General features: G+C 40.4%; 1 protein-coding gene across 2 annotated transcripts in view; it reads left to right on the top strand.

Annotated features, from left to right (window-relative positions):
* The window catches only part of ARID5B (AT-rich interaction domain 5B), a gene marked incomplete at its 5' end in the record, with an annotated part of 122,972 nt that overhangs the window by 101,311 nt on the left and 7,244 nt on the right, over positions 1 to 14,417 (top strand). For both annotated transcript variants that reach the window (XM_080620912.1, XM_080620911.1), the window contains 2 exons: positions 1,593 to 1,690; positions 14,072 to 14,270. In XM_080620912.1, coding sequence (XP_080477038.1) covers positions 1,593 to 1,690; positions 14,072 to 14,270 — 297 coding nt within the window. The remainder of the gene's footprint in view (positions 1 to 1,592; positions 1,691 to 14,071; positions 14,271 to 14,417) is intronic.

The raw sequence follows: 14,417 nt of genomic DNA, 5'->3' as shown, positions 1-14,417 counted from the left end.
TCGGAAGGTGATGTTCTTTATGTTTCATTCATTAGGACTCCAGTTCTTCAAGACTTTTAGCAGTAATAATAGGTAGAAGTGTGGATAGTCTAGGGAAGAGACTGCATAAGAACGTAAACAAAATAGAATTAAAATTAACCTGATCCTCAGATGAGTGTTTGATTTGTGTGTGAATAATTACTTTGTGCAGGATTTATCCTTGAATTGCAGTCCCTCTGTTGTGCCTGTTGTCTTTGGGTTGGTTACAGAAGACAGAAAATAAAATTAGTTATTCAGTAATGCAGTCCATTTTGCTTTAAATAAGGTTTAAGATAAAACACTTTTTTTTATCTATAGGTGCAAAATACATAAAGGTGCTAATAGTGAGTTGGAGATGGTGATGCTTACTAAGGAGAACTGTATAAACAATAAACTTGAAGAAATCATAACATTATCAAATTATAAGTCTCCAGCCATGCTTTTGGCTTTGGAGAATAATTTCTGCAAAGGAAGGGTTTTCCTTTTATATTGAGCAAGAAAGAAATGCCTCTTACCCTATAATGACGGTAGCTATCTCCTCTTGTTTAGATTAAAATTACAGGCCTCAGATTGCAAGTTGTAATATTTGTTTTCTCCTGATTGCTGCCTTTAGCTCCTCAGTAAACGCCATTGACTGCTCTGTGGGTAACTCAGAAGAAGCCTCCGGGGCTGAATATATTAAAATCCACAGCATTCCACAGAAAATGACAAAATTCTCCCCAGATTGCCCCCACAATTTTCCACTGGCCTTCTTTATGAGATGCAGGCAAAAGAGAGTGATCTGTTGTGCTTGTCTTATTCCTGTTTTTCTTCCTGTTTTAAATATAGTAGAATATATAAAATAATGAAGTGGTATTCAGAAACAATTCTTTTGCCAGGTCTTCCATCTGTTATTCTGTATAATCCTAATTTCTGTACAGAAAAAACCAGAACCATGGTATGCAACTCAATATGTTACGAGATGTTTATTTTCATCAGCATGGTCCAATAGAGTACATAGCTCAAATATTAACATTGGAGTATGTTTTCTTTATTATTTGATCTATATATTTTACTGACATAAATGGATAAAAATAAACAGCTTGTAACATATAGAGTTACAGACTATGCTTTTGTGGATTTACAGAATTCTGTGGTGGATTTGGATTTTGCAGCAGATTTATTTTCTCTAATTCAGTTAAAATAACTATGTAATCATTATTTGTGCTGAGTATGGTTTGAGGTTCATTTTCATAATTCACCATGGGATTTGTCTGCATAACTTCTGATGCTTAATGACCCTGTATTGATTGAGATTCCCTTTTGTGAGGCTGTATTGCTTGTGACTTGATAATGAATCAGTCAGAACACTCCATTTTAGAGAGAAAGAAAATAGAAATACTGCTAACTTACCAAAAAAAAAAAAAAAAAGGACACCCAAAGCTCTGTGTACTCTATATATTCTGTAGGGACTTTTATAGTGCTTGTAGTACATGCTGTTCTGAAAGTGTCACACATGCATTTGTTGTTGTGAACTCAAACGCTGTAGAATCTGTAAAGATGCAAGATTAAATTTTCCATTGCCATTTTTACAGATAACAGCCCGTCGACAATGGAAACATATTTATGATGAATTAGGTGGTAACCCTGGAAGCACAAGTGCTGCTACATGTACTCGCAGACATTATGAAAGGTAAGATAACAAATCTGAAATGCTTGTTTAATAATGAAAAAATTAATTTGGAGAGCCTTCAAAGCTTTTTATAAAGAATTAGAGAAAGAGAGAGAGAGAGAGTGAGGCTTCTTGAAGATATAGTTAATATTCCCCTAACAGTTTAGTCAGATAATCTATTGTAATTTAAACCAGTGTATGTCTCTAGCAACTAAATAAATAAAACGAGCATCTGATTTTTCTTTGGTACGTATCTTAATTTTTACAGCAGCTTTCCAGTTAAGCTGAAAAACTGAGCAAAACATAGTCAAGGAATAATAAGAAACGACAGCTAATTGATGCGAACACTTGTCTTCTGTCATTTTTGAGGAATGCCAATTAAGCAAATTGTGGTTGTGATCAAAATGATGGGGTGGCCCACAATGCAGGGTGCTGTTAATGTTGTAGGTCATGCAGAGCGTTGCATTCCTCTTCTTCATTGCATTCCTTCGCTCCTCCCTGCCTGCAAGCTGCTGCCAAACGCTCTTTCTCTGCAGCCGTTGTTGCTGGTCAGAACTGTTGATTTCTTATTCTTCCCATGTAGATAATAACTTCCAGGGCTTGTGAAGCCAGCACACATTGAATAAAATACTGGAGCTGGAATGTTATTCTGGTTTGATACGGGTTTTAGAAACAGCTCTCCTCCTCCCTTTTTTTCCTTTTTTTTTTTTTTTTTAATTTAATTTAGTCAAGCAAATTGTAGTAAAAGCTCTTCAATTTCAGGCTCAGATAGAAAGTTCAGTCTTTTGTTTGTTGGTCATAAACAAGTTACTTTGCTGGGGTCAGGAAGAGATTTCATTTGCCTGTGCACAAGGTGGCACAGCAGAGCTGAACCCAGTGGGCAGTTGTTCATCTTCTTTTAATGCCTTCTGCCCAGCTAATGGAGGGGAAGGTTGATCATCCTCACTTACAGGAGATATCTCCAACATAAGAGCTTGGGTGCACAAATAAGTTGCATGTAATGCCACTATACAAGTTAGAGTTAGAAGCTTTCTGGAGATCAAGCCAAGCAGCAGAGCAAATTGAGTGGGTTGCTGTGCATGTCAGACAGGGCTTTTCCCTGCCTTTGTGTTGCAGAAAAATGTTATAGATTGTTTTAATTGACTCATCAGATTGTGCGTATTCGGCTCTTCCCCTCCATCAGTACAGCCCTGAGAGTCTCAGGGCTTCCTCTTGCACCCAAGCCAGCTGATGGGTTTCCAACTGGCAGTCTGGGTCTTCCCTCACCAGATGTGCTTTGTAGGATGCTGTTTATTTGACAGAGGAGACTCAGGCATGCATGAGAGTTAGGTCTCTGCAGGCCTAGGTCAGAGAGGGAGCAAACATTGCTGGGCTCTGTGTTGAAATCCTAGAGTCACTGAGAGAGCACATCTCTTGTAGTTTTGGAAAAATAAATGAGCCATTCACAAATACTCCATGAACCCCTGTCTCCTTCTTCTGCTTTCATGATAGTGGTTTATTTTTTTACATGCAAACCCCTTCAATTGCACTCCTCTTTGATGCATAGAGACTTGTCCATGTGACTTACTCAGCAGTTATTCAGGGGTATGCTACGTGCTATGAAGTACCACAAAGCCCATTGTGCTCACTAGAAAACCGGAGCAGATTCATGATGCCTTCAAAATGGAAAAGCCTTTCCAGGCTACCCAGAAGCAATTCTGCTTGCCTTGAGCCAGTCTGAGGAAAGAGTCTTTTAGTTTATGATTGAATGGGTCTTAGCACACCAAAGAGCTCAAATCTGAGTTCTTGGATGCCAGTCTATTGTGTAGTTCTAGGTTAGGTCTGATATGAGGCAGCACCTGTTTTCCATTTCTCTGGCAGGCTGTGGAAAGATGGCATTTGGAGAAAAAGTCTTGAAGGATTTTTGGGTTAGCCCTGAGTTTACCTAAAATATGCTTTACCAAATCTGGTCTGAAAACCAATTATACAAAATAAACCTCAGTGACTGGTCCCATCTCTAGATTTCTAGTGTTAGACACTTCCTTTTTTCCACCATAGGAAAGCTGTATTAAGCCTCAGACTTGGAAAAAAGTAAATGAAATTGTCATGGTTTGTTTCAGCTGGTAATTCTAGCTACAGCACCTGTAAATGTAAAGCTCATTTATAGCCAAAGTGCTCAGATGACATTTAATCTAAAACTAGAACTGCAGTGCAGGAATACACGTTCATGATTCAGCACATGCATTTTCTAACTTGAAGGTGAGCTGTAAAGCTAAACTGGAAGTTGAATTAAGCTGGGAAGTAAATGTTGAATAAACCTCATGATTTTTCCTTTCTGAATCCCACTGGCCTTTCCTTGCTTACTGGAGGCAGAACAGGCAGTACCCTGACTTCACTGATCCTCTTGGTGTTTAACTTAGCTGTGCCATTCATCTCTACAACTGGATCTCAAGGGCATCCATGTTGTGTTAACTAGCTGTCTTCCAAGATGACAGAGAAGCTTCTAGCTGTTTGCACCAGCGTTAACATATCAAGGCTGCTTAGGTGGCAGAGGCCTTTCAGTGAGATACTTAGGATGCTGAGGCACATATGTCCCATTCAGGTACTGCATCCCACCTTCCTGCCCTCTCCAGGTTCCCCTCTCCAAGGTGAAGTTTAACATACAACTTCTAAGGGCAAAAAGGAGTGGAAAAAAAAAACCTGAAAAAAAAAAAAAAAAGGGAGAAAAAAAAAAAACCAGAGAAAGGAAAAAAAGAAGAAGAAATCAAGAGGACAGAATTGGCTCTCTGTCTGGCAAATCCCATGAAGAAATGTTGCTTTTCTCAAAAGGTGCTTATAACCCCTAAAAAACCAGCATGTTGCTGCAGATCCATGATACCAAGGATGGCAAAAGCTGAAACAATGCCAGATTTAAAGGCTGTGGAGAATGCTTTGCTCCCCTCTCTGTGCCACTGTCTGGCAGGGGTTGTAGTGGTCACTACTGCTGTGCTATAGGTAGGCAGAGTCCTTCAGTCAGTGTAGTGTTTGCTTTGTTTCCCTGGTAAAAGAGTAAAAAAGGGTTTGTGTGCATTATCAACTGATTCATTTTTCATGTAGTACAGTTTGTGTTTCCAGTAACTGGTTTCATTTTAAAACAAGGCGAGCCTGCCAGTGTTTCAGTAAGTGTTATTTGTATATTAGTTAGACAACTTTTGTTTCATTAATGAGTATAATAATGAAAGTGCAGGTTGCTGAGTAGAAGCAATGGGTGTTTTTATTTAAAGCATAGCAGGCGTCGTATAATGCCAATGAATGCGTTATTGTCACTGTAGGCATGGCTGGTCTGAACCTGCCTCTGATTGGGTTATTCCAAATAGGCCCAAGCACTTCATAAAAATGTCTTTGTCAGCCTAGTTTTCCTTCCAAAGCTATTCATCTCTGTCAGTTTTTAATATTAGTACCAGGCTCTTGGCTATAGTCCATTAGTACTGTACTTAATTGCTCATGTTACAGATGATTACCAGTATAAAAAGCATTAATGTTTTCCCATCGTGGGGCTGTTGCTCTGTACACAACTCAGACTGTACAGAGCTTATGAGTTGCTGTTTAGTCTTTACTTTCTTCATTTGTGTTCCTTTAAGGCACTTACCTTGTATGATCACAGAAAAGTAGAGGCATGTGTGGTTGGTATTGACTGATTCAGCCTGAACCTTTCCTGTGAAGCTCTTACAGCCCTTGTCAGTACCCTACATCTCTCTCTCTCTCTTATCAAGAAACCCTCAGAAACGGCTACTTTTCTGCGAAGCACTCTTCTCCATGCTGCCTTCCCCTAATAATGCAGATGTGGTTTTCACATACAGGGTTTGAGGTTTCTTTTGCTTTTACACAAAACACTTGATCACAGCTTTAATTTTCCGGCATGAAAGATAGACTGTATTTCTTCAGTGCTCATGACGTTGTTAGGGATTTTTCATAAATATTGCACCACCACCACCTCACAAAAAAAAAAAAAAAAAAAACCAAACAAAAAAAAACCAGTGTCCTATTTTGCAAGGTATATAAAGGTCCCAATAAAATGCATTGAACAAATATTACAAGCAGTTGCCTTTTTCTGCCTCCAAGTCTGGCTGTGATTCATTTTGGTTTCCTCCAAAGCAAGCCTTGAGCACAAGCTATGCACAGCCATGCAAGGGACAGGGAACTGTGATGTGCAGTGGCACACAGTAACTCCTCAGCTTCTTTGGTGAACAGACATGTCAATGTTCAAAACATCATGGCAGGCAGCTGGACAGTCCCATAGAGCAGTAGCCCTCCTGGCTTCTACAGGTGCTGCAGGGAACCTGGGTCACTTAAGGTCTCCAGCAGGGATAGACCCAGAGCATCCCACAGGCTGTCCTGCTCTTCAGCAGTGTATCTCATATCCTGGCCCTCAAGAATCATTAATGCCTTGAAAACCAGACAGTCCTGGTCAGACTCATCTGGAGAGGTGTTTGCTAGGCTTTATACTCTCATCAAATTCTGGCAGCCAAGTGGGCTATGACCACATGGGACTTGATGAGGATCAGATAGGTGAGATGGGTGCCCAGAGCGGGCCATGGTTCTTCACAATCCGGCAGGTTGGCTGTGCCCTGGGTTTTGGACGCAGACCTGCAGAAGGTTTTACTCTGGCTGTGAATGTGGCCCCTGGGCACTTGCAGAGCACCCTGCACATCTCTCTGTTGCCAGGGGACTAAATGCCAGGAGATACAGTGTCTTGTACAGTTCAGAGCCAGTTCTACCATTTTTCTGTCTAAATCACTCACACAAATGTTATATATTATCAGAAACACAAGGCAGGTCAAAAATAAGTCTCTTATATGGTTTCCCTTTAACAGCCGTTAAGTCTCTCTACCCTAAGGATATTGTGCAGCAATTCAGTATGCAAGAAAGCCCTGTGTTCCATGCAAATGCTGTTTGGTTTTGTTAAAGCATTTGGATAACTTTGGTAACATGCAAGCATTTCAGTGGAGTTTTGTAGCAGCCAATCTTTTAGAGGGAAAAAAAATTAGGAGTCTAGTATAGCATCTACATGAAAATGCTTATGGTTATCTTTTAATACACATCATAATTAATATAAGGTTTTGATTTACACTGTTAAGTGTGAAAACATCCTCAGGCAAAAATTAATCAAACATTATGTCATGCTGTAAACTACAGCTCGTTCTTTGTTTGACCCAAAGAAAAACTTGCCAAGCAGCAGTTTTTTCTTGTCATACTAACTGGGTTGTTTTATTTTTGTCTTCACCCCACTTTCCTGCCCTCCTCCCACTTCAGCTAGTCCCAGACTCCCAGAAAACTTCGCAAGTTGCAAATTGTCTCAATAGTTTTCCATCAAGCACGAATTTAAGCCTGAAGATAGATGAGGTGTCTCAGTTCTCTCTTTCTTTTCCTGGGTTTTTGGTTGGGGTTTTTTTTTTCTTTTTCCTTTTTGATAAATAACAAGAGGTTTCTACTTATGATTTTCTGCCCTCAGGGCTTTATCATTAAGATTAAATAACTGTACTCTCAAGCATACCACTGAACAAACATCTTTTCAATTATGTTAGTAACAGATGCTTTAACAAAGGAACTATTGAAAATTCAGAAAGCTTCCCCCCTCCCCAAAATTTAAAAAGTATCAGATGACAGAGGAATGTAATTGTTTACCATTAAAACAGATCCTTAGCTGTCCATTCAAAACATATGAAAACACACGGTTTTTTTCAAAATTTCTGGTGTTTTAGTCTCAAGAGACTTACTGGCCAGCACTGGAGTCAGAGGGAGTCCTTGGCTGCAGGAGTGCTAGACAGTTGGGCACTGCCTTGGATCTCTCTCCTCACAGGGAATTGTTTTCCCAGTCACATCTTCCTTTCCACTCAGGATCTTGTCCTATCAGAATTGGGTGATGCTTTGTGCTACCCAGTGCTCCTGGATGGGTTGTCACCCAAGCAGAGGGAAACTTCCCAAACATGCCTGCCATACATATGCACGTCAACACGGTCTGGGTGCTGAGGCTCTGCAGTGTGCCCAATGCTCTTGAGGTCCCAGCACTCCTATAAGCTGAGCTGAGTGCTTGTGGTTGGTCAGCATGAGGTAAAGTGTGTCTCACATGCTAACCTCATTTCTTGACATCCAGAGGTAGGGACAAGGCCCTTTTCCTTGCTGGGAGTTGAGTTGCCCCAAGAGCATGCTGTGTGATGGGAGATAAGCCATTCTTCTTTGCAGGAGCAGCACCAGAGATGGAGAGCAAGATCCCCCTGATTCCTTACAGATTCCCCAGGTCTGCTGGGAATCTCCACCTTATACTGTACTTACACTGTTCTATTAGCAGAACTTTGGTAACATGGCAGGGGTTGCCCCTCATTTGTTCAGCTTTATGCAACGGAAATGTGGCCTAGAGCTCTTCTGGGAGGGTCAACAGGATTTTGGAGTCCTTGCAGGAGACCTGCATCCCATAGGCTATGCAAAACAGCATCTATAAGCTTTTCCTGAGCATAGAGACCAAGCATTTCAGGGACTGTGTGGACTTACCAAACAAAATGTATCTGTGTTTAGATGCAGAAATGGTGACTGTGGACAAAACAGGGGCTTGTAGCAATTCTAGTAGAGTGACCTGGGGAAGCCGTTCTGCTTTTGTCACCTTTCCTTTGAATCTTTCCCATGCAGTAAATCTGCACCAAAGGCAAAAGACTAGGGTTGTTCATTTCCCCCTGCTGAACTGTAGGATTGAGAGAGTACCTGAGCTTCCCTTGCCTGGCTCTGCAGCTAAATCAACAGCTGTGTTTGTAATGTCACTAATTTCCAGTTTACTTAAAACAAAGTGTCTTTGAATTCTTTTACAGCAGTGCAGTTCCCACCTTTCGGCAGTGAGCCATTCTCATTACCCACCAGCACTCCCAGTGAGCTGTGAGGAAAGTTGCTGGCGAAAGGATGAGCCATTTCTTTAAGGAAGGAAAGTTCTTTGGGAAGAAAATTTAACTCAAACATTTTTTGCCTTTGCTGATAAAATACATGCCAGTTTTGTACTTCAGACAAATGGAAATAAACCCATTGCTATTGTGTTGTGCACAAAAGCACGAGGCTTGCTTTCATAACCCTTGGATTGTACAATGAGGTCCAGAGTGATCAGGCTTGAGGAACAAACTGCTTGATTTCCTGAATATATTTTATAATTTATAAGACTGAGACCTTAGAGTTTGGGTTATTCCTCTCCCCTCTTCTCTGATGAGAATTTGTCCATGGCTGTGAAAAACTGCTTCCTAGTCCAGGCCATCCCTACCATCTGATTGCTGTTGAAGGTGGCTTGTTTGCCTTGCTCACACTGAGAGCACTGCTTCCAAGATTTATGCCCTTTGAAGAGCATCAGGGTAAAAAAGACAAAACTTCTCTTGGCATCATGAGAGCTCAGGCATTCCTGCTGTTCCCTTAAAACTACTGAATGCTTACCCACTGAGTTTCCAGGGAACAAGAATCAGGTTTCTGTCACTAAGGTTATCGATACGGGCCCCTTTGCACTGTGGGGGCTGTTGCTGGAGCTGCCCTAGCTCGGATGCCACTCATCCCAGCCCTGCACTCAGACCCTCTGGCTGCAGGGGGTGCAGGCATTTCTGCCCGGCTACTGTGAGGAGAGGACCTATTGAAACAGATGGTTGCCCTATTGAACCAGGCAGACAAGCTGTCCCCTCCCCAACTCCAGCAGTGCCTTCAGAGGAAGGAGCAAGAGCCACTGTGGCATAATGTGCCCAGGAGGGAAATGTTTTCCAAACTCCTACCAGTAAAGAGATTTATTGCCTGTCCCTTTTCAGTGTTTTTGAAACTCTAAGAGCTTAATGTTCTCATGATTTACATTAGCATCTAATCCTTGCATAATCTCACTAATCCCTTGGCCCCAAGATATCCATTGGCAGTGAGTTCCACGGGTTAACTGGTTGCTGTATTCATTTGGTGAAGCAGATTTAAATCTTTTTTTCCATTCTTGTTGCAATCAACCTTCTTAACCTTCTGGCCAAGCACAGGAATGGGTCAGCATCTCCCAAGGAAGGAGCTTCGGTATTTTAAGTTCTTCCAAGATTATTCTGTGGCTGACAGGCTCCATTGCACACTGTTTTGTGTTGGGCTTGGAGCCCTTAAGAAATCAAGATGATGTCTATGGGAGACATACTGGAATATTTTATTTTGCCAGAAAGAAAACAAAAATAAACACAGAAACAAGCGATATAAAGATTATTGTAGAGATTGTGCTGAATTGCCTCCTTCCCTCCTTTACCCTCTGTGTCCTGGGCATATGGTTCCTCCCCAGCCTGAAAGCCCCGTCATATCCATACACAGTGGGGAGAATTAAAGAGGAAACTGGCAGCCTTAACATTTAATTTCCTTCCTGTTTCTGGGCTGGTCAGATCCTTTGCATTATTGTAACTACTTTTTTTATCATGTCTATGAATAGATATGCTCTCATGTGTCCCGTGAAGCAGAGTCTGGCCAAAAGAGTCATTCATTCTGCATAATCAATACATGAAAATGTAATGGTTACTGGCGCAGATGAGATCTTGTATTGTTAGTTCTGTAGCTGGGAAAAAATGTTGACTAATAAAGATTAAGGGTGCTTTCTTTTTTTTTTCTTTTTATGAAATGCTGCTGCTGAAGCCATGTTTGATATAGTGTGAAATGCATTTCTCTAATGTGAAGTTTCTGCTTTTTGTTGGGAGAGAGATGCAATCCCTGGAGGATTTTCGAATTTGTAAATATAAAATTATCTGCTTCAGTGTTTTTTAAAAAAAGATTGGCAGAAAGCCAGATTACTTACATTACTGTAATAGATTTGCTGACCTCTGACATCTGCTGCAGAGAAGTACATTGAATTTTTCATAATATCAGATGATGCAGATCTAAAAACTCGGTACACTCTGCACCATTATTTAATTCAAGACTTAGTAAAGCTAAATCTTTTTTTGAGTAGCAGTTTATACGTGATTAAACTTCATATTGCCGATTGTAATAAATCAGGATTAGTATAGTACTGATTTGTTAATCTAACTTGTATTGATTTTAAGTTGTCTTTATTTAAAAAAAAAAGAAAAAAAAGACTGGCTTTTCACAGTGACTGAATTTAATAAGAAGCCCTGTGATAGCAAAGACTCCCCTACTGTTTCTGCTCTTGGCTGGAAAATGTTATTCTTGTATTATTCCAGGAAAAAAAAAAACAAACCTTCATGCTGCTAAAAATCTGGTGCCTGTGGAAAGATTTTTTAATACACTAGTGCTTACATATTCTATTTATGTTAATTGACTTATAAATAATACATTTTATTAATCTTAATATTGGAATCTTGATCATGAGAAAGACCCTTTTATTTGGTCTCTTCGCAGGCTTTACAAGTAAATATTCTTTAGACCACAGAATATTCTCCCTCTCTTTCTTTTTTATTAATACTTTGATACTTCCCCCCTGCCGTGAAACACAGCCACAGTTCAAAGCGACTCAAAACGTGAATGTTGTTTCCAACGTGTGATACAGTCAAGGTATCTAGCTCTGGTTTTTTGGACGTCGACTTTACCTCTCCTTGCGCAAAGATTGATTAAATCTTACCTGCGCTGCAAATATTTCTCAAAAAAAAAATATTGCGTGCTGGTTTCAGACATGTCGCATTCTGCTAAACTATTTGGCTAACAGCAGATCACATTCTTCGGGTGTTGGGCAATATTGACCTTAAATTGGCTAAGCCAGCTGCTTTCATGGCATGTGAGCCGGCTGCTTACATGTTCCGAGAGCTGTATTAGCTTTATTACTCTTGCACTATAAAAACTTCTAATAATCAAATGATAAGATCATATCCTGTGGGTAATTGTGTTGTACCGTGACAGGATAACTGAAAAAACATTCAGTGAAAATTACAACCGACGGAAATCTCTATGTGTAGCAGCAATTGTTGACGTTGCTTGACTCAGTGCTGCTCCCCGAGATCTCACAACCCATGTTCCTGCCCAGCTCCTCTCCAGCTGCCCCCAAAGGCCACCTCGGCAGCAGCAGGGAACGGCAGCCTGCTGGCTGTCGTTTCAGATGAGGAGGAGAAAATCCTAGAACAAGCCATGCTTGTGTTTTGATTCAGTTTTACCTTAGTCATGCCGCCTCCCCGATACATGAAACATTTCATTCCAGATTTCCTGCCGCTGGCTCCGGGCCTTTGACCGGCTCTGTGAAATGTATTTTTACTGCTGTGGGCCTGCCAACTGCTGAGCTCAGTGAAAAATAACTAAAATGAAAACCTTGTACTCCCACATGAATCCTTAATATCAGAAAAGGAAATTTAAGCCACAGTTACTAATTAGCACCAACGCTAATGAGTTCTGGTGAGGTGCAGCAGGAGGAGGAGGAGTTTGCGTCCCACGTTACCCTACAAGGCTCGGCGAAGAGCACATGAGCAGTGATTAATTGTGTCGGCCTGGGCCTCACTCCTGTCCTGGCCATAGCCATGGGGTTAATCATATGGCATCATTGACGGAAAGGCCCACTCGTGGGCCGGGAGCATCTCCATCTCCCAGGGGACACGGGACAGTGTCTGAAACCTTTACGGATGGAATATGTAGATTTTTAATGGGCAACGCGTTCCCATGGAAACAAAACAAAGTCAAACACTCCCCTTGCAGTGCTAACAATTATTGTAATAAAATGTGTTTTTATTAAAAGCAATTTTAAATATTTAACACATGGCAGAGCGGCCTCGACATTGCCCTATGTGAAACCCAACCCTGTCTCTAGTGAAGTCCAAAGCGCTTTGTGCAGTGCAGGGAGGAATTCAGTGTTTTCACCAATACTGCAAATGAAATGCAGCAGCCTCAAGTATGAGCAAGATTTTTTTTTTTCCTTATTCTGCTTAGTTATGCTTTTTATTATATAAACATTAACTGTAATATTACAGTGGGAAGCAGGTATTTGGCAACTACGTATTATTTTGCTAAGTTTGCATAGAGGGAGCAGTTTCCAGTTTTAGCAGCTGTAACATGTTTAAACTCAGTTTGTAATGGGATCTGAAGATGAATATTCCCTGTGGGCTCTGCTTAGCTTCATTACTGGAGCCCTGCCAAATTCAGGGCTAGAAAGTATTATTCACGCCTCTTTGCACATACCATGTCAGAGCATGCTCAGTTAATGAATTTTGTTTCTAATATAGCATAAATTAGGTTTATATTTTAACATAATTTATGTTGTATTTTATTAAAATGTAAAATATTATGATCACGAGCAATCTAATTTCTGCTCTCCTAAGCCCAAACTGTGTTTGAACATCTAAGTATGTAAATCAAAATTGCATGCTTAGAAACTGATTCTAGGATAACAAACGAATATCTGAACCAAAGAGGTTTTTGCCTTGGAGTCTTAGATTAAAGATAATTAAGAATTCCTGGTATTTGAACAGATTTATGTTGTTTATAAGCAAAGTACATTTTCTTCATACAGTCAACTGGGGCTTTTTTTAACAAATTATGTTTGCTGTATTAAAGTTTGTATTTTAAAAGTCTGAGTCTTGTATTAATCCCACAGTGAGTCATTAATCATACCAAACACATTATAAAAACTTTAATCACTGAAGTTGAAACTGAGATTGTAATGCAATCCATCCCTTTTAATTATATCCTTTTTTTTCCCCTTTCAGATCAAGATTGCAAAGAGAAAACAGATAGATTAAAACTCAGTGTGTTTGGATATTTTTTTGTTTGTTTCTTACTTGCTTTTTAAAAGCAATTTTGTGCATTTTGTGGTGGGCAGTTACACAGTGAAAAAATCCTTCTCTTTTAACTCTTTTCCTCTCCCCTTCTTTAAAAATGACTCACTGGCGAAGGCAGGGACCATGGTGCCTGCCACCATATGGGTACATTGCAGTGGTGGCGGTGGGCTGGTGCTGACTGCAACTTGCTGGGTGCTGTGCTCACTACTGTAGATTTCCAGCAGCCCTACTCTCATCTTCTGCCAAGTTCCTCACACTTGGCCTTGCGCTCAGGGGAACCACCAGCCTGGAAATTGTGTAGCTGTTATCAGCTTGGCTGTGGCTTTGTAGGTGTTTTCCTGGCATTTGTTGCATGCTTTTAAGGGTAAGGAGGGAAAATAAAAATAAATGGTGGAATTTTTTTTAAATCAGTCTAAAACATAGTGGTTCCTATTCTCATCGCGTACAAATTGGTGTAGCCACACAAACCACTGCAGCATTACTGACAGCCAGTCCACACCAGCTCCACTGAATTTATGCCACATGATAATCTTGCCAAATAAATTGATTTATCATACTTGAATTTATAGATGTACAGTTTACACCGTTGCTTTTAGGGTACAGAAGAAAATGGATTTATTAAGTAAACTGCTGGTAGTAGATACATTTTGTTCTTTGCTAGAATGACAAACCCTGATCAATTATTTGTTCCTTAATCCCCTAGATTAATCCTGCCATATGAAAGATTTATTAAAGGAGAGGAAGATAAGCCACTGCCTCCAGTGAAACCTCGAAAACAGGATAACAGTTCCCAGGAGAGTGAAGTGAAAACAAAAGTGTCTGGAACAAAACGCATGAAAAATGAAAACCAAAAGAGCAAGAAGGAAAAAGATAATGCGCAGAAACCCCAAGATGCATCTGAGGTTGGTTGCTTTCCTGCTTTTCAACTTTTCAATTAAGAACGTGCAGCTTTAATCACGTGAAATCCAGTGACAAAATACATAATTTAAACTGGAGAATTCCAGCCAGTTGGCCTTTGAGTTTGCTCGGAAATTCAATTGTTGTGGTAT

The sequence above is a fragment of the Psittacula echo genome, assembly GCF_963264785.1.
Source record: "Psittacula echo genome assembly, chromosome: 6".
In the NCBI taxonomy this organism is placed as follows: Eukaryota; Metazoa; Chordata; class Aves; order Psittaciformes; family Psittacidae; genus Psittacula; species Psittacula echo.
The sequence above is the reverse complement of the archived record's forward strand: the minus strand, read 5'-3'. Positions and strand labels throughout refer to the sequence as shown.